A 27,727-nucleotide genomic window follows, 5' to 3' on the forward strand; every position below is an offset into this window, starting at 1 on the left:
AAGGGATTTATTGCAGGGATGTTTAATAAGTGTTCGATGTCTTCATGTGTGTGCGTGCCTGTGAGAATGTGTGTGTGTGTGTGTGTGTATGTGTGTGTGTGTGTGTGTGTGTGGGTGTGTGGTTTACACCAGGACTAATTCTTGGCATCAGTTCAGCAGTCTTAGCTCTTATTTAAATACTTCGTCATTATTACTACGTACACATCACAGTACAGTATGATGATTAAATTCCATGCTAATTCCATGCAAATGTCGTCTTCACGGTGTTGATTCAGAATCACATCCTGATCACTCTGCAGGTGCCCCTGCATGGCTCAGGACACATATGTTCCACACTGCACCAGTCATGACCTTTCAAACACACACACACACACACACACACACACACACACACACACACACACACACACACACACACACACACACACACCCTGATGGTCACTCAGTATGTATTCTATTGGAGCATCTCCCACTTCCTTTTGTCGGAAGCTTAGCCCCCCCCCCCCCTCTGTCTCTCTCTCTCTATCTCTGTCTCTCTCCTTCTCTCAAGTTCTCTCCTTCTTTCTCTGTTCATTTCTCTCTCTATTGCTCACACATACCTTTACAGCACCACTCACAGATATTCATGGGGGTGTCAGTCATGTCAATGTCTCATGTTGAAGGTCTCCTCAACCCCAATTTCAGTCAATCTGTGAAATCTCAGAGTTTCTTTGACAAAGTATTTACCAGAGAGAGGATATGGGATATGTTGGCTTTGACATGTGATCTGGAGGAGAGAGAGAGAAAGAGAGAGAGAGGTGGAGGGGGGGGGTAAGATCACTGTCATATCAGATTATCAAGAGGGCGGTGGCCTGGCCCTAATTGCGAGGCTATATTTGAGTTGTGATGTAGGGCAGGCTTCTCCTCCCTGACTTAAACTCCACTTTTTTCACTTCAAGGATTATATTAGATTTTTTTAAATCTGCCATCGGGCATTTTTGCTGGGAGCAGAGCAACATCACCAAAGCGCCCTGTCACTGGTGGCTGTAGTCAGTCCAGTCAGGAAGAACCCAACGAAATGAAGAGAAGAGAGGACAGCAAACCAGGAAGTGTCTTGATTATAAAAACAACAGGGTTTATCACAAAAGCCACTGTTTATGTTTTTGGGTTTGTGTGTGTGTGTGTGTATGTGTGTGTGTGTGTGTGCGTGTGTATGTGTGTGTGTGTGTGTGTGTGTGTGTGTGTGTGTGTGTGTTTGACAAAAGTGCTAATTGAACAAAGATCTGACAGTTCGGGTCAGAACAGGAGAGGATTCTGGGTTGTTAGGGTAACAAAAGGCGATTCCTGAGTTTCATGAATGCGGCCGCAGCCATGTCAGAGCCTCCTGTAATCACACACACACACGCATGCGCACACACACACACATACAGTACAACGCCTCCTGTAATTACTGCTGAGGAATGAATCAGTCTCACCTGTGAAGCAGTGTAGTTCAGTATTATTTCTGTTCTGTGAGTTTTACCTGAGATATTTCTAGTCCTGTCTGCTGTCACACAGTCTTAGACAGGGTCACCAATTAGGCTGCCCTAACAACCTTTAGAGCGCTCACACACACACACGCACACACACACACACACACGCACACACACACACACACACACACACACACACACACACTGACAAATGATTATGAAGGCTCACACATGTGCTCATGCAGGAATGGACGCACACGCAGAGTCACAGACGCATGCGCGTGTGCACACACACACGCACACACAAACACGCACGCACCGCACAAACACACACAAACACACACACACGCACACACCAGTGACCCTCCTTTCTTAACTAGGCTGATTATTTTAGCTCTGTGTGACAGATTCTCAAGTCCTTCAGAGCCCTCACAGGGTCTGTGTGTGTGTGTGTGTGTGTGTGTGTGTGTGTGTGTGTGTGTGTGTGTAAGAAAAGAGGGAGATGACAGTGGAAGAGAGGAGAGGAGTCCCTTGATTCTCGTGGTTATAAATAGCGAGTGTCTCTTCAAGGAGAGCTATAACGATCTAGGTCACACAATTTATCTCTCTCCTGAGGTGTCACATCCAAAAATGCTCCCCAGAATATCCAAGTCCATCCAATTTTGTTTGTTAACTAAAACATTGGCCTGAACTACAGTGCTTCACTTGACACTGAACAGGTGGTGCTCAACCTCAAGTAAGGAATAGCCTCAAGTGTCGTCCACAGTGGATACCAATTGACATCAACTATCTGTCACTATCTAAGATTTTCACTGTGATGTCGGTTTCAGGCAAGATACACATTCAGACAAAACACACACATCAACACACACACACAAGGGAATAGATGATCCCATTGACTTTGTCCTTGGAGAGGGTTGGGCTGTGTATTGTAAAGCTTTCTTTAATCAGAGAGATGGACAGTGTGACTGCCCCCCCAGCCTCTCCACTTTTGGAGCAAGAATGTTCCTGCACACGGCGCACACACACCCTCTCTCTACGCACTCTAGGAAGTGAGAATGTTGACTGTTGACCATGGGATTTGGTGTGTGTGTGTGTTGCCCACTTATGAACCTGTGTGTGTGTGTATGCCAGAGAGAGAGAGAGAGAGAGAGAGAGAGAGAGGGAGAGAAAGAGAGAGGGAGAGAGACAGGGAAAGATGGAGAGACAGATGAGGATATCAAACTGCCCTTCAGTAGCCTGTGAAACACATTTGTTCGGCTTCAGTGTGTACAGCATGCCACCGTAGACCACAGAGGGGCAAATTAGCGGTGACATGTTCTCATGGTCCGTCCTCTTCCATGTTCCCCCCCGGGCTTCAGCCATCCTGCCTCAGTTCCTACATAATGAGATCCCCCCCCCAGGCGTGCCGGCACTTTATGGGCAATTACAGCTCTTAGTCTCAGTACGGCTCTGGTGTACGGTTTATGGTGCTTCAGGGAACAGACTTGGGAGGCGAGAGCTGATCACAGAACAGACGTTAAAAACTGAGGGAGAGTATCTGGGATGAGTCTGCTGGGGCCTCGTCATCTTATGGTGCTATGGTGCCACCTAGTGGCAAAAATGAGTATAGACAAATGGAAATATTACCTCCAAAACGGAGAGCTGTAGAGACGTGATAGAGGTTTATTTTACTGTTTTATAAGCCTCGCTAGTGGGTCGTTAGAATCTTGACTCTTGGTTAGTCATTCTAGTCAGTATCACACCCTCACTTGTCATGTAACCAATTAATGGATGCGGGAGTGGAGACCACTGATGAGATCGCCAGGTGTATGGAGGACCGGGATAATTGGTGACAAAGATGCGAGGCCTATCCGAGGACGACCCGATGATAAATTAAAACATTCCTGCTTTTTCTGTGGGAGGAACCTCATTGTAGAGGTCCCGTGCAGAGTGTTAATCACTCCACCAATCACCTCGGGGAAGGTCTGCGACAAGAGCCAATCACTCCCTAGCAGGGTAGCACCTAACTTAGGTGAGTGAGTGCACAGAAAACGCTGGCCAAGGTAATGTGACTGTCCCAGGAGAAGCCAGCCCCTGTATCTTCAGCAGCTCTGATGGATGTGACCTCACAGGCTTGGACGTGCTCACGGCTGGCGAATAAGTCCAATGTATGAGTTGAAGCACAGCTCCACAACCCAATTCAGACTACTATCCCCCCCACTTTTCCTGTTTTACAAAGACGTTTCCGATTTAAAAAGGAAAAAGTAGGCTCGCACCACCCCAAAATCAAGACTGAATACTCGTTCTCGAATCCACGTGAAGTTCCACCCTCCATTCATGACTGGTGTTGTTTGAGCACACAGCGACCAATCAGATGTGGTCTGATTTGCATTTTCCCAGCATGCCTAAGTTTCATTATCTTTATATAAAAATAACATTGTAGATCAGCCCCTGAGTAGACCTTTTTAGGGGGGACAACAGCAAAGGAAAAGACAACACTAATTTAGATAAAACAACATTAATGTAAAAGAAACCGTGACTGGCAGTTTCATATCAGTCCTGACGGTATATAACCTGCTTGCCGCTTCTCTTTCCTTCTGTGGGCGGAAGCTCATTGTAGAGGTCACATGCAGAGTGCTCGTCACTCCACCAATCACCTCGGGGAAGGTCTGAGATAAGAGCCAATCACCGTCCTAGCAGGACGTCACCTGATGCGGGTGAGTGAGTCCCCAGAAACGGGCCTCTGTGTGCAGAAAACGCAGGAGAAGCCAGACTGCGCATGATCAGCGCTCCTGGTGGATGCGAGCTCACAGGCTTGGAAGCGCTCACGGCTGGCGGATGAGTTCAATGTATGAGTTGGAGCACAGCTCCACAACCCAATTCAGACTACTCTCCTCCCACTTTTCCTATTTTTACAAAGACATTACGATTTAAAAAGAGGAGTATTTAAAAAGAAAGTAAAAAGTAGGCTCGCACCACCCCAAAATCAAGAATGAATCCTCGTTCTCGAATCCACGTGAAGTTCCTCCCTCCATTCATGGCTGGTGTTGTTTGAGCACACAGCGACCAATCAAATGTGGTCTGATTTGCATTTTCCCAGCATGCCTATGTTTCATTGTCTTTATATAAAAATAACATTGTAGATCAGCCCCTGAGTAGACCTTTTTAGGGGGGGGGGACAACAGCAAAGGAAAAGACAACAATAATTTAGATAAAACAACATTCATGTAAAAGAAACCGTGACTGACAGTTTCATATCAGTCCTGACGGTATATAAGCTGCTTGCCGCCTCTTTTTCTTTCCGTGGGCGGAAGCTCATTGTAGAGGTCACATGCAGAGTGCTCGTCACTCCACCAATCACCTCGGGGAAGGTCTGAGAAAAGAGCCAATCACCGTCCTAGCAGGACGTCACCTGATGCGGGTGAGTGAGTCCCCAGAAACGGGCCTCTGTGTGCAGAAAACGCAGGAGAAGCCAGACTGCGCATGATCAGCGCTCCTGGTGGATGCGAGCCAAGCCCCCAGGAATCGAAATCTAAAGTGAAGGCCTATTGAACCGCGCCATCTTGGCTAGATTTGTAGTCACTTGGCTATTTCCGGTTACTTTTGACTTGCGCAGTTGAGCTTCTCTGGCCGACGCGCGTCCACGAAAAAGTTCACATTTCTCTGAAATGTAGACGCACGTTCCCAGCTATCTCGGCTGTCCCCGCTTTGATTTAGCAATGAAAACCGGCTTGCATATTAACCTGTTTTTGTCAAATATATCAATTGGAGAAATTATTTTTTGATCCTGGCATCTTAGTTTTATAAGGTTAAATATAATTGAACATGTTTTGTTTGCTAGTAGATGGTATTCATTCCGTTCGCGATAACGTTATTGCAGCCAGGCTAAATTCCTCCAGGGAGCCAGTGACCGGCGAGTTGAAGAGCTTCACTCCCCGCCAGCAGGAGCTTTGGCCGCGGCTACCGCATCTCGGAAAACCCGCTGAGTTCCTGGCTGCTATTTCACACTCGCCCTTGATCAATCCCAATACCGATCCATGGTAACAATGAATCAATCGTTCAGATCAGATCGGCAGTGCTGCATGCATGTTACAACATCATTGTTACCTTTATTAACATAACCATAGCCTACATTTATCTCTCTAACACTAGGCTATCCATCTTACACCAGTCGGCCATTCGATAAATGGAAGCGGTGAACGCCAACGTTGACTGAAAACACCCAAACTCAGTGTATCGTTTCATCTTCATGCTACACATCAACTCCTTTACATTGTATGTGAATAAATTCCTGTTATTCTAAAAATATCCCATTTCTGTCCATTCCTGGAAAAGGCTAATAATTGCTGTCAAATGATCACTCCAGTTTATCACCGTATCCCACTACCATTTCAACTATGCACAGGAGGTTGTCTTGTGGTCATTTTCATTAAAAAATGATTAGCCTGATCAGTTTGTTGTATGTATTAAGCCCTTTTTGAGCGGTATGCTTGTATTAATAGCTTATAGCTTGCCATACTCACCAACCTTGGGACCTCAGAAATAGGGAGCATTTCCAAACCAAATTGCGGGGGGGGGCATTAAAAGCATTACAAATTAGACATTAAAAGCATTAAAACGAAATGTGAAACATTATATATATATATATCTATGTGTGTATGGAGCAATTGTTTTTAATGTCCGACTTCTGTCTGTGCTGTTCAGTAAATGTGCATCTGTCCTAATTTATTGTAGCCTATCTACTACACAACCTAGTTCAAATTTATGAATCTCCCGCGGAAGTCAGGAGGGTTGGCAAGTAGGCTATGGTCACTGCTCCCCAGTAAAATTGAATAATTGAGGGGTTACTTACAGTACAAAAAAGTACAGCATTTGTAGAACTCGGATGATACTACATAAATTGCCATGCAAAGCCAGAGACTGTTGCTTGTAGACGACAAGACTGCTGTAACCATTAAAGTTTGGAGTAGGCTGCATAAGCTTACACTTAACAATGCACACACACAAAACGCTCAAAAAGGGCTTAATACATACAACAAACTGATCAGGCTAATCATTTTTTAATGAAAATGACCACAAGACAACCTCCTGTGCATAGTTGAAATGGTAGTGGGATACGGTGATAAACTGGAGTGATCTTTTGACAGCAATTATTAGCCTTTTCCAAGAATGGACAGAAATGGGATATTTTTAGAATAACAGGAATTTATTCACATACAATGTAAAGGAGTTGATGTGTAGCATGAAGATGAAACGATACACTGAGTTTGGGTGTTTTCAGTCAACGTTGGCGTTCACCGCTTCCAGCTATCGAATGGCCGACTGGTGTGATGGATAGCCTAACGTTAGAGAGATAAATGTAGGCTATGGTTATGTTAATAAAGCTAACAATGATGTTGTAACATGCATGCAGCACTGCCGATCTGATCTGAACGATTGATTCATTATTACCATGGATCGGTATTGGGATTGATCAAGGGCGAATGTGAAATAGCAGCCAGGAACTCAGCGGGTTTTCCGAGATGCGGTAGCCGCGGCCAGAGCTCCTGCTGGCGGGGAGTGAAGCTCTTCAACTCGCCGGTCACTGACTCCCTGGAGGAATTTAGCCTGGCTGCAATAACGTTATCGCGAACGGAATGAATACCATCTACTAGCAAACAAAACATGTTAAATTATATTTAACCTGTTAAAACTAAGATGCCAGGATCAAAAAATAATTTCTCCAATTGATATATTTGACAAAAACAGGTTAATATGCAAGCCGGTTTTCATTGCTAAATCAAAGCGGGGAGAGCCGGGAACGCGCGTCTACATTTCAGAGAAATGTTAACTTTTTCGTGGACGCGCGTCGGCCAGAGAAGCTCAACTGCGCAAGTCAAAAGTAACCGGAAGGCCAGAAAAGCACAACTGCGCAAGTCAAAAGTAACCGGAAATAGTCAAATGACTACAAATTTTGCCAAGATGGCGCGGTTCAATAGGGCTTCATTGTTGATAGCGGCCAGTGAATGGAGTGGCTGTATCCAGTTTATATAATACATCCATGATGCGAGCTCACAGGCTTGGAAGCGCTCACGGCTGGCGGATGAGTTCAATGTATGAGTTGGAGCACAGCTCCACAACCCAATTCAGACTACTCTCCTCCCACTTTTCCTATTTTTACAAAGACATTACTATTTAAAAAGAGGAGGATTTAAAAAGAAAGTAAGTAGGCTCGCACCACCCCAAAATCAAGAATGAATCCTCGTTCTCGAATCCACGTGAAGTTCCTCCCTCCATTCATGGCTGGTGTTGTTTGAGCACACAGCGACCAATTAAATGTGGTCTGATTTGCATTTTCCCAGCATGCCTATGTTTCATTGTCTTTATATAAAAATAACATTGTAGATCAGCCCCTGAGTAGACCTTTTTAGGGGGGGGGGGACAACAGCAAAGGAAAAGACAACAATAATTTAGATAAAACAACATTCATGTAAAAGAAACCGTGACTGACAGTTTCATATCAGTCCTGACGGTATATAAGCTGCTTGCCGCCTCTTTTTCTTTCCGTGGGCGGAAGCTCATTGTAGAGGTCACATGCAGAGTGCGCGTCACTCCACCAATCACCTCGGGGAAGGTCTGAGAAAAGAGCCAATCACCGTCCTAGCAGGACATCACCTGATGCGGGTGAGTGAGTCCCCAGAAACGGGCCTCTGTGTGCAGAAAACGCAGGAGAAGCCAGACTGCGCATGATCAGCGCTCCTGGTGGATGCGAGCTCACAGGCTTGGAAGCGCTCACGGCTGGCGGATGAGTTCAATGTATGAGTTGGAGCACAGCTCCACAACCCAATTCAGACTACTCTCCTCCCACTTTTCCTATTTTTACAAAGACATTACGATTTAAAAAGAGGAGTATTTAAAAAGAAAGTAAAAAGTAGGCTCGCACCACCCCAAAATCAAGAATGAATCCTCGTTCTCGAATCCACGTGAAGTTCCTCCCTCCATTCATGGCTGGTGTTGTTTGAGCACACAGCGACCAATCAAATGTGGTCTGATTTGCATTTTCCCAGCATGCCTATGTTTCATTGTCTTTATATAAAAATAACATTGTAGATCAGCCCCTGAGTAGACCTTTTTAGGGGGGGGGGACAACAGCAAAGGAAAAGACAACAATAATTTAGATAAAACAACATTCATGTAAAAGAAACCGTGACTGACAGTTTCATATCAGTCCTGACGGTATATAAGCTGCTTGCCGCCTCTTTTTCTTTCCGTGGGCGGAAGCTCATTGTAGAGGTCACATGCAGAGTGCTCGTCACTCCACCAATCACCTCGGGGAAGGTCTGAGAAAAGAGCCAATCACCGTCCTAGCAGGACGTCACCTGATGCGGGTGAGTGAGTCCCCAGAAACGGGCCTCTGTGTGCAGAAAACGCAGGAGAAGCCAGACTGCGCATGATCAGCGCTCCTGGTGGATGCGAGCTCACAGGCTTGGAAGCGCTCACGGCTGGCGGATGAGTTCAATGTATGAGTTGGAGCACAGCTCCACAACCCAATTCAGACTACTCTCCTCCCACTTTTCCTATTTTTACAAAGACATTACTATTTAAAAAGAGGAGGATTTAAAAAGAAAGTAAGTAGGCTCGCACCACCCCAAAATCAAGAATGAATCCTCGTTCTCGAATCCACGTGAAGTTCCTCCCTCCATTCATGGCTGGTGTTGTTTGAGCACACAGCGACCAATTAAATGTGGTCTGATTTGCATTTTCCCAGCATGCCTATGTTTCATTGTCTTTATATAAAAATAACATTGTAGATCAGCCCCTGAGTAGACCTTTTTAGGGGGGGGGGGACAACAGCAAAGGAAAAGACAACAATAATTTAGATAAAACAACATTCATGTAAAAGAAACCGTGACTGACAGTTTCATATCAGTCCTGACGGTATATAAGCTGCTTGCCGCCTCTTTTTCTTTCCGTGGGCGGAAGCTCATTGTAGAGGTCACATGCAGAGTGCGCGTCACTCCACCAATCACCTCGGGGAAGGTCTGAGAAAAGAGCCAATCACCGTCCTAGCAGGACGTCACCTGATGCGGGTGAGTGAGTCCCCAGAAACGGGCCTCTGTGTGCAGAAAACGCAGGAGAAGCCAGACTGCGCATGATCAGCGCTCCTGGTGGATGCGAGCTCACAGGCTTGGAAGCGCTCACGGCTGGCGGATGAGTTCAATGTATGAGTTGGAGCACAGCTCCACAACCCAATTCAGACTACTCTCCTCCCACTTTTCCTATTTTTACAAAGACATTACGATTTAAAAAGAGGAGTATTTAAAAAGAAAGTAAGTAGGCTCGCACCACCCCAAAATCAAGAATGAATCCTCGTTCTCGAATCCACGTGAAGTTCCTCCCTCCATTCATGGCTGGTGTTGTTTGAGCACACAGCGACCAATCAAATGTGGTCTGATTTGCATTTTCCCAGCATGCCTATGTTTCATTGTCTTTATATAAAAATAACATTGTAGATCAGCCCCTGAGTAGACCTTTTTAGGGGAGGGGGACAACAGCAAAGGAAAAGACAACAATAATTTAGATAAAACAACATTCATGTAAAAGAAACCGTGACTGACAGTTTCATATCAGTCCTGACGGTATATAAGCTGCTTGCCGCCTCTTTTTCTTTCCGTGGGCGGAAGCTCATTGTAGAGGTCACATGCAGAGTGCTCGTCACTCCACCAATCACCTCGGGGAAGGTCTGAGAAAAGAGCCAATCACCGTCCTAGCAGGACGTCACCTGATGCGGGTGAGTGAGTCCCCAGAAACGGGCCTCTGTGTGCAGAAAACGCAGGAGAAGCCAGACTGCGCATGATCAGCGCTCCTGGTGGATGCGAGCTCACAGGCTTGGAAGCGCTCACGGCTGGCGGATGAGTTCAATGTATGAGTTGGAGCACAGCTCCACAACCCAATTCAGACTACTCTCCTCCCACTTTTCCTATTTTTACAAAGACATTACGATTTAAAAAGAGGAGTATTTAAAAAGAAAGTAAGTAGGCTCACACCACCCCAAAATCAAGAATGAATCCTCGTTCTCGAATCCACGTGAAGTTCCTCCCTCCATTCATGGCTGGTGTTGTTTGAGCACACAGCGACCAATCAAATGTGGTCTGATTTGCATTTTCCCAGCATGCCTATGTTTCATTGTCTTTATATAAAAATAACATTGTAGATCAGCCCCTGAGTAGACCTTTTTAGGGGGAGGGGACAACAGCAAAGGAAAAGACAACAATAATTTAGATAAAACAACATTCATGTAAAAGAAACCGTGACTGACAGTTTCATATCAGTCCTGACGGTATATAAGCTGCTTGCCGCCTCTTTTTCTTTCCGTGGGCGGAAGCTCATTGTAGAGGTCACATGCAGAGTGCTCGTCACTCCACCAATCACCTCGGGGAAGGTCTGAGATAAGAGCCAATCACCGTCCTAGCAGTACGTCACCTGATGCGGGTGAGTGAGTCCCCAGAAACGGGCCTCTGTGTGCAGAAAACGCAGGAGAAGCCAGACTGCGCATGATCAGCGCTCCTGGTGGATGCGAGCTCACAGGCTTGGAAGAGCTCACGGCTGGCAGATGAGTTCAATGTATGAGTTGGAGCACAGCTCCACAACCCAATTCAGACTACTCTCCCCCCACTCTTTAGAAAATAAATAGATAGATTTCATATTATACCTATTGCGACGGAATATATATGTTTATGTCATATGTTTATATGTTTCAAGATCCGTTTATTCGCCATGTATATGGTTAACACAGGAATTTGACTAGGGTAATGGCATACGCTGATTGAGACGACAGGACAGGCAGGACAGAACAGTGCAAAGACATGGCGTGAGAGTATATGTTATGCTGTGTGTATATGTTATGTGTTTAATGTTTTATACTGTCATACTGTCATAAAGTGTCATACTGTCTATAATGTCATCTTATATCAACCACAGGTTGTGAATAGGCCTATCAGAATTGCAGAGAAAGGGTTTAGAGTCATAGTCAATATTAGGCCTATAGCCCTGGATTACCTGAGGAGCCTGTATTGCATGTATGAGCCAGATGTATGTCTAATTTGTGGTAAGAATGCCAGTTCATCTGAATTACGTCAGCTAAATGACTGTAATGTGTAATGAAATGTGTGACATTGAAAACGGCCAGTAGGTGTCTACATCTCACCACTAAGGGGCTGTCTGTCCAGCAGAGTTTCAGAGAGAAACAGCTGTAAAGCAGAGCAGAGATTAATAATATTAGTTTCAACTTTATTCAAGGGTGAGGCTGATATGAGAAGGCACATATTGTTGTAGGAGATTGTTACTCTGTTAGCAAAGGCTAGGGATATATCGTTTGAATCATTGGTTTGGTTTAGTAGAAAACGGTCAGGCTATTTACATCCTAGCTTACAAGCCTGTTAACCTTATCTCTTATTCTCCTCACATCGTTTATGCTGTGATGCGTAGGTTACAAGCATGTTTATCAGTAGTAGGCTCATTGTTTAGTTGAATAAAATAACGTTTCTGAGATGTTTCTGAGAAGAGAAACAACGGGAGAAGAGGGTAATGCAGGGCGACACCCTCATTAAAAAACAAAAAAAACAACAAACATTCGTTTTAATTCAAAGTGTCTGGCCTTGTTATGTGACTCCACCATCAGACGCAACGGGAGGCGACCTGCAGCAGGATCACAGCTGGGTAAGCTGTGGTGTTGTGACCCCAGGTATTCCTGACTAGTCTCTGAAATAACTAGCCAGTTATATAAGTGAACATTTTCTTTAGTCTGTTGGTGCCTAACTGTAAACATGTGAGGACAAGACAGTGCAAAATACAATAGTGGAAAATACAATAGGCCATTATACAGTACAATACTGTATGTAATACAATCTACAAAAATGCACTCTCTCTCTCTCTCTCTCTCTCACACACACACACGTGCACAATTTCTCTTTCTCTCTCTCACACACACGTTCTCTCTCTCTCACACACATACACTCTCTCTCTCTCTCTCTCTCTCTCTCTCTCTATCTCTTTCTCTCTCACAAGCTACATTGTCTACACAAAATATCCCTATCATTTACAATCCCAGTGTGCTTTGTGTGAACGTTGAGGCCATGTCACTCAGCCAGAGTTGATGTCCTAACAGCAGTGCTACCACAGACAGACAGACTCCGTGGACCATGTGTGTTAGGTGTTGTGGGTAACCATGGAGATTGTTAACACACACCTGAGGGCACATGGCCATTCTGGCGATAAGGAACACTGGAGATTCTGGGAGAATAAGCCAATCAGATAAAGAAAACATGGCCTCCTCTCTCAGGTGGGTCACTAAACATGTGAGCAGCAGCTCAGGATTGACGCTTGATCCCAAGATGCACGCTGCCCAACACAGACCTGCTACCCAACACAGACCTGCTACCCTACACTGATCTCACATACTGCCTATATGTACAGGCCACCCAAAAGAGACCTGCTACCCAACACAGACCTCATCATATGAACTGTATCTACACGCTCCACCCAACACAGACCTCACCATAGTGACTATCTATTACCCAACACAGACCTCACCATAGTGACTATCTTCTACCAAACACAGACCTCACCATATAACTATCTACTACCCAACACAGACCTCACCCTAAAGACTATCTTCTACCCAGCACAGACCTCACCATAGTGACTGTCTACTACCAAACACAGACCTCACCATAGTGACTGTCTACTACCAAACACAGACCTCACCATAGTGACTATCTATTACCCAACACAGAGCTCACCATAGCGACTATCTACTACCCAGCACAGACCTCACCATAGTGACTGTCTACTACCAAACACAGACCTCCCCATAGTGACTATCTATTACCCAACACAGAGCTCACCATAGCGACTATCTACTACTCAACACAGACTTCACCATAGTGACTATCTATTACCCAACACAGACCTCACCATAGTGACTATCTATTACCCAACACAGAGCTCACCATAGTGACTATCTACTACTCAACACAGACTTCACCATAGTGACTATCTATTACCCAACACAGACCTCACCATAGTGACTATCTATTACCCAACACAGACCTCACCATAGTGACTATCTACTGCTCAACACAGACTTCACCATAGTCACTATCTACTACCAAACACAGACCTCACCATAGTGACTATTATCCAACACATACCTCACTGACTATCTACTACCAAACACAGATCTCACCACAGTGAACATTTAATGCTCAACACAGACCTCACCATAGAGACTACCTACTACCAAACACAGACCTCACTATACTGACTGTATGGCTACCCAACACAGACCCCCAGTGCTCAGGTCAGACAGGCATAAACACCCTAGAGGCCAACCTCAACATAGCATACCTCCCATCAGAATAACCTACTGGTTGCTCCAGCCAGTCCTTATTCTTAAGGAAGTCTGGCTATAAGCAACCTCAAAAAAAGTCCAATTCAATTGTCGAAGTACAGTGGTGCGATGTAATTCAACCTATATTAATGTCATATGGTTTCATGTGCATCATCAAATGTAGAGGAGAGATACCCCAGAAGGTTCATGCATTTGCGAAGAGTAACACCCTCTCATGCCACAGATAAGTATCTCTCTAACATGGCTATCCCCGGACAGACAAACCTGTTTGTACACGCTGCCATACAGAAGTATGTCTACAACACTGTCACCATGACCTGCAAACTTAGCAGACCTACTGGCAAAACACTCACGCTCAGGCAAAATACCTCTAAAACTAAGTACACACACCCAGGAGGTGGACATTACTGACTCATTCCCCATGTTTGCTAAGATTAACATGATGTGCATTTTACAAACATTTACCAAGCCATCCGGAACAAGAAACCCTCCTCAAGGGTCAAGATTTGAAAATGGGACAAGATTATATATTTTTTCTTGTCCCATTATGAATTTTGACTAATATACTGTAATATATATCCTTTACTAAGATGATATGACCTATATGTTGTAGCTTGTTATAATAAAAAGAGACAGTGTCCAAAAAACACAAAGTTTTCCCCAAACCTTTTGAGCCAATATCGGTTCCATACTGTGCTCATTTTAAAAAGACGTTGGCTCATGATCTCATGTTCAAAGGCTGGTGATTTCCTGTCCAAAAGACACGTGCATGTGCGCGCATGTCCTGTACCTCTAGCAGCAGGTGGAGGTGGGTTTGGGAGGGCATGGGGAGGCAGCAGATCCTCCCTGGCTCTCTTGTCCAGATAAGGGATACAGAGGATCAGGGTGGATTAAGGCCTCCTTAAAAGAGCGCGGTTGTCCCCAGTCCTCCCACAACTCCTGTATCCTGAGGGGAACCACAGAGGAGAAGAGAGGCCCTCACTGCCCACATAGCGGAACAGGCGACTGGACACAGGCAGTTGGAGGAGCTTGGAGGAGGCAGCAGTGTGTGTAGAAGAGCAGTGTGTGTAGAAGAGCAGTGTGTGTAGAAGAGATCCCTGTGAACGTGCGCGTGTGTGTATACAGCATGCTTGTGTGTGTGTTCACCTGTGTACTGCTGTGGGTGTTGGTGAGCGGTGGGGTGTGTGAGTGTGTGCTGAAGAACTACACGCTGAGGATTGAGAAACTCGGTTGTGATCAGTGTGTGGCCGTCAACACCACCATCTGCAGTGGCTTCTGTTACTCACAGGTAAGAACCGAGTTGCGCGCGCGCATGCACACACACACACACACACACACACACACACACACACACACACACACACACACACACACACACACACACACACACAAACACACACACACACACACACACACACATACATACATACATACATACATACATACATACATACATACATACATACATACATACATACATACAGTACACTCACGTATACATACACACACCAGCACTGAAGAAACACAGGTTGGAATATTGATGTGGCTGCTTGAGGAGAAGGAGAAGGAGATAGAGAGAGAGAGAGAGAGAGAGAGAGAGAGAGGAGAAGGAGAGAGAGAGAGAGGGAGGAGAAGGAGAGAGAGAGACAGAGAGAGAGAGAGAGAGAGAGGGCTTGAGGCACAGTGTGAGTCTGGGGCCTAGGAGAAGGGTTAGGGTTGAGATAAACAGGGCAAGATTGTGATGGGTGAAAGATCATCTTTCAGGACTCAACACACAGTATAACTAGTCTAGTACATTCTTCAGGTAAAACTAGTACATGGTTCATCTTTCATAACTAGTACATGTTCTTCTTTCATAACTAGTACGTGGTTCTTCTTTCATAACTAGTACATGGTTCTTCATGTACAACTAGTACAGGTTTCTTCTTGTATAACATACATGATTCTTCTATGTATAACTAGTACATAGTTTCTTATGTATAGCTAGTACATGCTTTTCTTGTATAACTACATCAGGAGGTTTCGCCCCTTTCCTCACTGACAAAACGGCGCAGGTGCTCATCTAGGCCCTTGTCATCTCCCGCCTGGACTACTGAAACTCCCTCCTTGCTTGGGCCCCGGCGTCAGCCATTAAATCCCTGGAACTTGACCAGAAAGCTGCTGCTCGCCTGGTGTTCAACCACCCCAAGTTCTCCTAGACAACTTCCCTTCTCCATTCCCTACACTGGCTCCCTGTAGCAGCTTGCATCCAGTTTCAAACTGTGGTACTAGCCTACAGGGCAACGAAAGGAAACGCTCCCTCCTACCTCCAGGCCATGGTCAAACCCTACACCCCCTCCCGACCACTACACTCTGCTACCTCGGAGCGACTGGTTGCCCCGTCACTCCGAGGCCCCTGTGGTTGATTGACACAGTCACGGCTCTTCTCTATCCTGGCCCCGCAGTGGTGGAATGAACTGCCCACTGACGTGAGGACAGCAGAGTCGCTGCCCATCTTTCGCCACATGCTCAAAACTCATCTCTTCAAGAAGTACTACCACAATCCTCCCTCTTAAGCACCTATTGTATGTTTAGATTGCTATTCTTGCACTTTGCCTTCAGCACTATATTATGCTCTTAATCACTTGTATTAGAAAGGAGATGCACTTGTGAGTTCTGGCAAATAGTAGTAGGCTACATTGGCTTTTCCTACGTTAAATACAATTATTGTAACTTGCTTTGGATAAAAGCGTCAGCTAAATGACTGTAATGTAATGTAATGTAACTAGTACATGGTTCTTCTTGTATAACTAGTACATGGTTCTTCTTGTATAACTGGTACCTGGTTCTCCATGCCCCCTGTGTGTTTCAGGACACCAACGTGAGGGGGCGTCGGGGTAAGAACTACCTGCTCCAGCAGGGCTGCATGCCTCGGTCGCTGGTGTACCGTCCGGCCCGCGTCTCCGGCTGCCTTCCGCACGTCAACCCACTGTTCTACTACCCCGAGTACAGCTTCTGCCGCTGCACGCACTGTCACGGGCTGACGCACCGCTGCAGCACTCTGCGCCAGGCCACCACCGCGCCCCCGGAACCCTGCCCCACCAAACCGCCCAAGACATGGACTAGAAGACACGGCCCAGGAAGAAACACCACCACCACCGTCGTCTAGGGAACAGAGCTCTTATATATACATGCTATAGCTATAATAAATAATCCCGGAGATATATTGACATTTGCATTTGCATTGTATGGTTATGTTATAGGCTACTAGATATTCTGACCCACTATATATATATATATATATATATATATATATATATATATATATATATATATATATATATATATATATATATAAAGTTGAAATCAACCAATCATCCCAGATCAGCAGATGTATTTAGACAGAGACAGCGATGACCTTCATTTCATTGCTTTTCATGATGTTGAGCAGCCATATGTGGCTGAATAGCTTAGTTAGCTTAAGTTTGACGTCACGGTTCAGCATTTTGAAAAGGAATCTTAACAAACTAGATCGTACAGTAAGAGGCAGCTATGATGGCCTCATTCACCAGTCACCTGATCAGGAAGCCTGCAGACTGAAAGAGTGACAGCAATGTTTAAGCTCTTATGCAACCCCCCGTCCCCATCCCAGTCCCGCCCCGCCCCCCCCCCCCCACCTCTCCCCATTCGAGCCTTGGGTCCAGGTTAGATGTATACAAACAATCATTATTCTCCTAATAATACTATGCATACTATGGGTCCGTACATCGTGGTGCTATTCAAACACTATTAGCAATAAGCAAGCGCTGCAGGCACTATGATCAAATATTGGACTTCTGGATACCCTGAGCCAGCGAAATATAGTCTGTTATAGGAGTGGGGTGATTGAATGAACTGGTAAAGGTTTTGTGTACAAAAGGAATATGTACTGGCAGTGATAAATGACCTGTGGCTATATATAACTCACCTCAACTTTATTTGTCCCCGAGGGGCTTCTAGTGGCAAGCTGACAAAACAAGACAATAGAATACAGTACAGTAAATAGATAAACACAATTCAGATAAAAACCTACAAAGGCGGTACTAAAGTGCATGATCATCATCGTCAACCAACGTCCAAATGACACTATCATCGTCATCACCATCATCACCATCATCATCATCATCATCATCATCAACACCATCAACATCACTCCCTCTGTGAGAACCCAAAGGGAAAGTGGTAACAGCTATCCACTACCCTGTGCTGAGCTCAGAAGGGATATGGTGGGAATGAATGAGTGCCTGAACCCTAACCCTAGTTCTGTTAATACAAACATGGCCTGAACCTACTGTTCTTCCCAGGGTGGCGTCTGAGCCAGGAGGTCAGGGGTCAAGGATGGGGTGGGCACTGTCACCCTTCCTCCCCACCTGTCTGTAGTAGAGGTCAGTGACTCTACTCTGCTGGACACCCAGGATCTTACTGCTGACCGTCACTATTTTGGATAGAGCAGATTTTGCCTTGATACTGAGTTTGGCGTTCCAGCAGATCACAGAGAATGTTAATACAGACTCAATGTAGGACTTGTACAAAAGGGTCATTAGGATCTTATCCACCTGGAACTTTGCCAGTTTATGTAGACAGAACAATCATTACTGGCACTTCCTGCAGATCATATCGGTGGTCGAGTTGAAGTGCAGCTTGTTATCGATCAGGCTGCCAATGTACTTGTATCTCTCCCCCGCTTCTATCACCTGCCCTTTGATGACAGCACTCTAGGAGGTAGAGGACTTGCATCAGTAATCAATAAGCATGTCCATTGTCTTCAACACATTTAAATGAAGGAATGCTTCCTCACACCAGACTACAAACTCATCCACGATAGGACCATGGGCATTTTCATTGTCGTGGAGGACACTGACAATAGGGGTTATCTGCAAATTTGACTTTCTGCATACTGGCTGTGGCAGCCATTAGGATACAGGATGTAGAGGAGCACCTTGAGTTGTGGGCTCTGGTACATTTTGTGTGACAGAGGAACAAACGGACGGACGGAGGCCGTTTTAATATCCTCCCCTCTGATTTCATCGGGTGGGGGGGACAATAAACATGTTTTTCCCAGCTGAGCCTGTAGTTTGAGACCTTTCCCTAGGTTTCTGGTGTCTGCAGTGAGAAATGCTGAGGGTTGTCAGCAAGACAAAGGAGATTCTGGTGGACTTTGGGAGGAAGCAGGAGAGGAACTACACCCCTCTTATCATCAACGGGACCGTTGTAGAGAGAGTGGGCAGCTTCAAGTACCTTAGTGTCCAGATCACCAAGGACCTGACATGGTCAACACACATAGACACTGTGGTGAGGAAAGCACGTCAGAGACTGTACCACCTCAGACGACTGAGAAAATTCAGAGCGTCCCACCAGGTTTGACGGTGCTTACACTCATCCATGATCGAGAGCATCCTGACTGGGAATATCACCACCTGGTATGGGAACAGCAGCTCTCAGGATCGCAAGGCCCGACAGAGATTGGTATGATCAGCTGAACGTACCTTGGGGGGGCCACTCCCCCAGCTCGAGGACATCTACACCAGAAGCAGGACCAACAAGATCCTGAAAGGATCCAGCCACCCAGGAACCCGGTCAGGGAAGTGATACCGCACAGAGAGAGCAGAGAGAGAGAGCAGCGGAGAGAGAGAGAGAGAGAGCAGTAAGCAGAGAGAGAGCAGTAGAGAGAGGGAGAGAGCAGGGAGAGCAGCAGCAGAGTAGCCAGCAGAGAGAGAGAAAGAGAGAGAGACAGAGAGAGAGAGAGAGAGAGAGAGAGGGGAGAGAGAGAAAGAGAGAGAGAGAGAGAGAGAGATAGAGAGAGAGAGAGCGAGAGCGAGAGAGAGAGAGCAGTGGAAGGTTAAAGCAGGGGGGATCTTGGAGCAGCAATGGGGACTTTTCTCTCGATTCAGAATCAGAATCTCTGCTTTAATATGTACATTTCACACAGTGCATATCTAATGCACACGTCTCAGCAATGCGGCCCAGAAGAGCTTCTTCACTACAGAATCTACAGAAACTCCTATAGTTTCACTGTGCACCAACAGGAAATACAGGCCTGTTTGTCTTCTGTGATGCCCAGGAAGGTTGACCCTGCCTCCCTCCCCATCCCAGACCTGACCCCCCCTGCAGTGATGGGGGCTGGTGGTAGGGGCAGGTCAAAGGTCAAGGATGGGACTCATCTTTGGGCAGGCTGCTCAGGATTAACAGACTTAGCACTTTGAGCCGCAGAACGAGGTTAGGTTAATAAAAAGGTTATTTATTATAATTATGATTATTATGATTATTATTGTTGTCATCATTATTATTATTATTATCATCATAATCATTATCATTATTATTGTAAGTATGAAATCATTATTTATATAGCATATTTCAAACACAGAAGCAAGAGAATGTGCTTCAACAGATAAGGGGAAATAAGATGCATGTATACTAACCTTGACACTCGTTTTCTAGAGGGAAGCACCAGGTGGTGAGGTAAGCGCGGTGCAATCTCTACTGCCCTCTGCTGGTGCCCAGTGGGATTTCTCACGCTACAAACGGACACACACAGACGGACACACACATCACGTATAGAAGTGGCTGCTCCGCATAAAAAGCAGTGGTGGGCCTACACCAACATCCACAGCTTGGCCCATTCATTTCCACCATTGTTTATTTGCTTCCTGTGGATTAGTTTGTAGCTGTGGTGACCAGGTCCTGGAGGCCTCTTCGGTCTCACGTTCCCCTCCTGCTCTGTCCCTCACCCACAGCTCGCCTCTCCTCCAATCCCAATCCCAATCCCTGCTCTGTCTGTCTTTTCCATCTATCAAGATAAACAAAAACATTGATGAAAAAAATCATCATCAATCATGGGGCGGCTTTGGCTCAGGAGGTAGAGCGGGTCGTCCAACGATCGCAGGGTCGGCGGTCCGAATCCCGGCTCCTCCTGACGTCATGTCGAAGTGTCCTTGGGGAAGACACTGAACCCCAAATTTCTCCCAATGAGCAGGCTAACACCTTGCATGGCAGCTGTCGCCATTGTGTATGTGTGTGTGTGTGTGTGTGTGTGTGTGTGTGTAAATGGATGAAAGAGTAGCCCTTCATTGTAAATCGATTTGGATCAAAGTGCAGTCCATTTACCATTTATGTTCTCTAACGAGCACATTTTGGCTGTCAATAGGAAATAGGCTTGCCTGAAATAGGGGCTGCGCACGAAGGCTCTCTGTCTCTTTCAAAGAGTAGCGCCGCCACACCAAACCATTCCCAGTGGAATCACTGCCCTTTTGTCTAGTCAGGGCAGGTCGTGGTGTGTGGGTTATGTGACTTTTGGGCTGAGACTGGAATAAGCCAAGCTGAGAGCATGCAGGTGCAAGCCTAGAACGTGTTCAGAGCAGAGCCAGCTCCTGGCTGTGTGTCAGTAGGAGGAGCAGGAGGTTGGACGAGTAGCAGCCCATGCGTGTGTGTGGTGTATCTGGCCGTGGGCGGAGCAGGGTAGGACTGCAGGCCTATATATAACTGTGTGACTCCGTCCGCCCCCTGCCTTGCTCAGTGACTCCGCTGCCTGCTCTCTCCTCCTCTGCTCCACCACCCAGCTCAGCCGACGCGTTCCCCCGGCTTCCAACGCCCACACACACACCCAGGCTTCCTCTCCACCCAGCCCACAACGCAAGCACCATGGCCAAGCCGCAGCAGATCAGGTACAGCACCAGTCTCTCCACTTTCTGCTTCTCTGCTAAACTTACAACTCACCAAAGATTAGTCTTTAATATTATGACTTTAGTTCGTCATCTAGCGATGTATATGTGGATTTACTTCTGTTATTGATCAGGAACAATCCTGTTGGGAGACTGAAGGTTGATGAATGCACGGATGATGCAAGCTGTCTCAGCTGTGTTTGTGTGCGTGTGTGTGGGGGGGGGGGGGGGGGGGGGCGGCGGGGGTCATATACTGTATGGCTAGATATTTTTGGACCTTAGGGGCATGTCAGACTATCTACACACAGACATGCTTACATGTATTTATATAAATACACACGCACACTCAGGCAAGCATGGATGCACACACACACGCACACTTGTGTCCTCCTGGGGGCAGGGCTCTTTGGTAAGGGTTCAGTTATTAGTATTTATTTTAAGGTACTTATTCAATCTCTTGTCCATTTATATCCATGAAGATGACAGAGAGAAGTCTGTTTGTATATTTCATGTGTGTGATTTTTTTGTTTGCCTTCATTTACCCGTGTGTGTGTGTGTGTGTGTGCAGCCTCCCAGCCAAGCTTATCAACGGGGGGGTAGCAGGCTTAGTGGGAGTCACCTGTGTCTTTCCTATCGACCTGGCGAAGACACGCCTCCAGAACCAACGCAGCGGGCAACAGCTGTACAAGAACATGTAAGACACTGTTCACACACACACACACACACACACACACACACACACACACACACACACACACACACACACACACACACACACACACTAGTCTGACTCTAGTCTACTCTCACTCACAGCACAGAATGAGGGCATTCTGGGTAACAGGCAGGATCCTGATCTACCTGCTTCCCTATTCTTCTCCATCACAAAAGCACACATGCAATATCCCAATATAATGTGTGCGTGTGAGGGCATGACTACATGGGCGTGTCTGTGTGTCTACTGTGCAGCTATTGGCTGCCAGGTTTGTAGGTGGGGTGTAGTCTCCATGAAAACGTGTTGATCTATCCTCTCATATCTGTGTGTTGAATTAATTATCTCTTATCTGTTTGTGTTTAATTAATAATCTCTTATCTGTGTGTGTGTGTGTGTGTGTGTGTTTAATTAATAATCTCTTATCTGTGTGTTTAATTCCCAGGATGGACTGCCTTATCAAGACTGTGAGGTCAGAAGGATACTTTGGCATGTACAGAGGTGAGATGACGAACACACACACACACACACACACACATGAGACGATAAGTGAGGCTCAGCTCTATATTTGTCTGTGTGTGGAGCAGTAACTATTTTATGCAGCATAAGACCTGCAACAGTACGGCATCAAGCCAGAGCTCAGAATCACATGGCAAAGTCCCGGATAGGATTGTGCTATACATGGTCACACACACACACACACACACACACACACACACACACACACACACACACACACACACACACACACACACACACACACACACACACACACACACGCACGGGCACACGCACACACACAGTTCTGCATTAGTTTGCCTGCAGTACTTTTTACTGTAGTGTGAAGTCACGTGGCGTGAGTCTCAGCCACAGGAAGGAGGAACAGAGACGTGATACCAGGCTCTGTCTCTCCAACAATGAAAGCTCATTCATTCAAGACTCAACATGTAGCCCGATAGGAGCTGATTCAGGCGTTAGCCAGATCCCCCAGGGCATTTTGCTGAACAGGCGGGCTGGGTGTGGAACCAGAAATATCAGTCCCGCCCTGCAAGGTTGTCTGTGCTCGCTGATGATGATGATGATGATGATGATAATATGTGTGTGTGTGTGTGTATATTGTGTGTGTGTGTGTGTGTGTGTGTGTGTGTGTGTGTGTGCGTATTGTGTTTGCGTCCCTGTTCTTCGTGTTGCAGACACCATGCAAGCCCACGGCTAGTAGTGGCTGGCTGTAATGGCACAGCCAGCGCTGAAGGCAAAAAACAAAATAAACACTTTTACCAATATAGCTCTGTCCTACCTCAGTTCTGAACCCTACACTATTACTCTCCTGTAACCTTATATCCTCCTCCCTACACTATCACTCGCCTGTAACCTTATATCCTCCTCCCTACACTATCACTCTCCTGTAACCTTATATCCTCCTCCCTACACTATCACTCTCCTGTAACCTTATATCCTCCTCCCTACACTATCACTCACCTGTAACCTCATATCCTCCTCCCTACACTATCACTCGCTTGTAACCTTATATCCTCCTCCCTACACTATCACTCGCCTGTAACCTTATATCCTCCTCCCTACACTATCACTCACCTGTAACCTTATATCCTCCTCCCTACACTATCACTTGCCTGTAACCTTATATCCTCTCATCCCACTCACTCGCATCGTTGCTTGATGTCTTGTACGTATTTCTGGCCTTCCAGAAACCTCTCTGACTCTGGGAATCACTAACGCAGCCAAACACATTCCCAGTTGTATTAGTGTTTACTAATGACTACATTGTCAAAACTGAAAAAACATTGAAAAAAGTCTCTCCAGCCTTTCTCGTTTTACCATCGGTCAGACTGTCTTGATATCATGCATGTTTATGTCCAACTGTGTTCATGAAACGTTGTAAATGTTTGTTGTGAATATCTTGTTGGACTCTGGCTGATGTTCTTGTTGTTGTTGTGTTGTTATTGTTGTTGTGGTAGGAGCTGCAGTGAACCTCACCCTGGTCACTCCTGAGAAGGCCATCAAACTGGCCGCCAATGACTTCTTCCGCCACCAGCTCGGTAGAGACGGGTGAGCAATGATTCTAATGACTGATAGTCTCATAGTCACAAACACAGCTGAACTCAGAATGCTATTCATGAAGTTGTGTATGTGTGTGTGTGAATGTGTGTGTTTGTATGTGTGCATGTGTGTGAGTGCGTATGTGCGCATGTGTGTATGTGTGTTACAGTAGCTGTGTGTGTGTGTTAGCTGTGTTCTAACTCACTCCTCATGTACCTGTGTTGAAGGGGCAGGCTAACAGTTTCCCAGGAGATGTTGGCGGGTTGTGGAGCAGGGATGTGTCAGGTGATCATCACCACGCCCATGGAGATGCTGAAGATCCAGATGCAGGATGCCGGCCGGCTGGGTGAGGAGGATGCCGCCATGTTGATTGATTGATAGATAGATAGATAGATAGATAGATAGATAGATAGATAGATAGATAGATAGATAGATAGATAGATAGATAGATAGATAGATAGATAGATAGATAGATAGATAGATAGATAGATAGATAGATAGATAGATAGATAGATAGATAGATAGACAGACAGAATCTCCCAAAAAGACACACAGGCATACACAAGGGCATTAAAAAGACATGATCAACACTATGCGCTATACAAATAAAATTGATTTGATTTATATGAAAGTGCGGTAGAATACAATAAAACCATAATCTAAAAATCTAAAATCTAAATTAAACTAAAGGAAGAGAGGAGGATACATTATAAGAACAGGTTCCAGGGATATGAGCCGACTTCTTGGATTTTACAGTAGGTGTCACGTCACACTGATCCTCCCCTTCTCCACCTATAGCAGCCCAGCAGAGGATCATGCCCGCCATGGTGCCGGCCCTGAAGCTGGGAGGAGCCAACGGCGTCTTGAGTCGCTCCTACAATGCCAGCCCCGCCCCCCAAGTGATGCGAGTGTCGGCCACCCAGATCACCCGCGAGCTGCTGAGAACCAAGGGTGTGACGGGGCTGTACCGTGGTCTGAACGCCACCCTGATGAGGTGAGAGGGGCTGCGCTCGTCCACCGTATACCTCTGGTCCTACTGGGCTGGGGTCCTCCATCGTATACCTCTGGTCCTACTGGGCTGGGGTCCTCCATCGTATACCTCTGGTCCTACTGGGCTGGGGTCCTCCATCGTATACCTCTGGTCCTACTGGGCTGGGGTCCTCCATCGTATACCTCTGGTCCTACTGGGCTGGGGTCCTCCATCGTATACCTCTGGTCCTACTGGGCTGGGGTCCTCCATTGTATACCTCTGGTCCTAGTGGCATATCTATAGACACCCTGATGAGGTGAGAGGGGCCGGGGTCCTCCACTGCATACTTCTTGTTCTGCCCCTCCTACCTCTGGTCCTAGTGCCATGTCTGTAGACTTCCTAGGCATCAGGATTATGAGATCACATGCTCCCAGGTCTCAGAAGATCTATTAAGTGCCTAGTAAGTGCAAAGTAGAAGTTTGGTTGAACTTCAGTCAGTTGATTGATGATTTAAACACTTATTTGTCTTTCTCCCCATCTCTCTCTCTCTCTCTCTCCCCCCCCCCCTCTCTCTCTCTCTCTCTCTCTCTCAGGGACATCCCGTTCTCCGTGGTGTATTTCCCGCTCTTTGCCCGTCTGAACCAGCTGGGCCAGCGGTCCGACGACGACGGCAGTGTGCCGTTCTACTGGTCCTTCCTGTCTGGCTGTGTGGCCGGGTCATCTGCCGCTGTTGCCGTCAACCCCTGCGACGGTGAGTGGGTCAACTTGCGCGGACACATCAGATTTAGGCCTGTTGTGTGGGTGTGATTTCTACATTGACATTTAAGTCATTTAGCAGACGCTTTTATCCAAAGTGACTTACAATCTTGTCTAGTGTAAGAGAAGCAACTGTGTATCCCAGTCATGAGTAAAACCTTCAATAAGAACAGATCTTGTAGAACTAAGAGGAGGTGTACTTGTTGTCCTCTCCTAACTGTCAGTTGTACTGCTTATCTTCCCTAGTGATCAAGACCAGACTGCAGTCTCTCAACAAGGGAGCCAACGAGGAGACATACAATGGCGTGGTGGACTGTATCAGGTAAACATCCTCCCTCACGTCTCTCAGGGAGACTCAACCATATGTGAACCAAAAACCATTTAACCAAGGTGATGTAGAGCACCATGTTTCTTTGTTAAGAGGAATAAAGATGTGGTTCAAAAAATAGTATATTCAAGACATATTCAACCCCAAATATTACTTTATCCTCCACATTGACTGTAGTTGATTCCCATCTCTCTCTCTGTCTGTCTGCAGTAAGATCCTGAGGAAGGAGGGTCCCGGGGCGTTCCTGAAGGGGGCCGGCTGCAGGGCGCTGGTCATCGCCCCTCTCTTTGGTATCGCCCAGGTCATGTACCTTGTCGGCGTCGGGGAGTTCCTGCTGGGATACAGTCCTTTCAACATCTACACAGCCTAAAGCAACACATTCAATCAGCCTCCGAGGCAGCTACGCGCCCTGTGAACCACCGCACACGTTCGCTCACTGTAACCTGTACCTGTTATTTACGTCTACCTTATTTATCGTGGCAGAAATGGGTTTCCATAGTAAAGGAATGCTGAGGTAACCGACGGCAGCCATTTTGTTTCAAAGTGGCAGCCCCTGTCCCTGAAGCATGTCTATCTGGCTTCTTTGAAAAGCTTTAAATGGAACTGCAGTTATCTGTGTGGTTCATATGGAGCAATGGGGAGATAAAGAGAGACGGTTGTGTCTGATTTCTCTTTGCTGCTCTCCTCTAGGTATGCCCTCAGTGAGGGACAGTGTCATGTCCAGCAGTGCCCACCCTCACCCGAACGCTCCCCCAGACCCGTAATCTCCCCTCTGTCCTCCAGACTCATCCCTCCCCTGTATCACCTTCCCTAGCTGTATCCTAAATCCCTACCCCAGACCTGCTCTGTAACCCTAGCCTGGGCTGCTTTCGAAACTGGCCATCTTGGTCCAACTCTCACTAGGTGAGGGGTGCTGGACGACTGTCACTATGTGAACGTTGTTAGCATATTAGCGTAGCATGGCAAAAGTGGGAAAGGAAGTTCAACACATTCTTGAACATCTTCAATCCTGTTTTAAAGGTTGATGATCTTTTTTGTTTGTTAATACTGTGGCCGAATCAGCCCTTGTTTGTTTCTCCCAGAATGGCTGCAATTTGTAGTCCTCCAACCCTAGACAGAACAACACAGTCTAAAAGTGTAGTTTTGAACCAGCGGTCAGGGATGAGAGAACTGCTACCGCTCCTAGGGGACAACATTCCAGGGATTTCTGGGTCTTGATTTAAACGTTAAACATGGTAATGCAAGGCTTTTCATTTCTCAATGGGTAAATCCCAACTGTCTAAAAAGCTTTGCCTCCTCCTGTCATCCTCCCTGGAAGACCTGGGACGGCGCCACACGGGAGAAGTCTACATCAGACGCCATCAAACGCCCTCTAGATCTCAGACCAGTGTGGAACAGGGAATGGA

At 46.3% G+C, this 27,727-nt stretch overlaps 2 protein-coding genes across 2 annotated transcripts; both read left to right on the forward strand.

Moving 5' to 3' along the window:
* Nucleotides 1-14,950: 14,950 nt before the first annotated feature.
* LOC311307228 (thyrotropin subunit beta-like) lies at nt 14,951-16,972 on the forward strand (the record flags this gene model as incomplete). Its single annotated transcript, XM_084436026.1, has 2 exons — nt 14,951-15,112; nt 16,676-16,972. The coding sequence occupies 2 exons, from the start codon at nt 14,951-14,953 to the stop codon at nt 16,970-16,972; spliced, it is 459 nt and encodes a 152-aa protein (XP_084292152.1).
* Nucleotides 16,973-21,480: 4,508 nt separating this feature from the next.
* Nucleotides 21,481-26,691, forward strand: LOC311307229 (mitochondrial glutamate carrier 1-like; the record flags this gene model as incomplete). The annotated part of the gene is made up of 9 exons (XM_084436027.1): nt 21,481-21,503; nt 22,069-22,194; nt 22,655-22,710; nt 24,186-24,276; nt 24,495-24,613; nt 25,066-25,261; nt 25,831-25,988; nt 26,240-26,315; nt 26,532-26,691. The coding sequence occupies 9 exons, from the start codon at nt 21,481-21,483 to the stop codon at nt 26,689-26,691; spliced, it is 1,005 nt and encodes a 334-aa protein (XP_084292153.1).
* Nucleotides 26,692-27,727: the final 1,036 nt, after the last annotated feature.

The sequence above is a fragment of the Borostomias antarcticus genome (assembly GCF_949987555.1).
Source record: "Borostomias antarcticus genome assembly, chromosome: 3".
NCBI lineage: Eukaryota > Metazoa > Chordata > Actinopteri > Stomiiformes > Stomiidae > Borostomias > Borostomias antarcticus.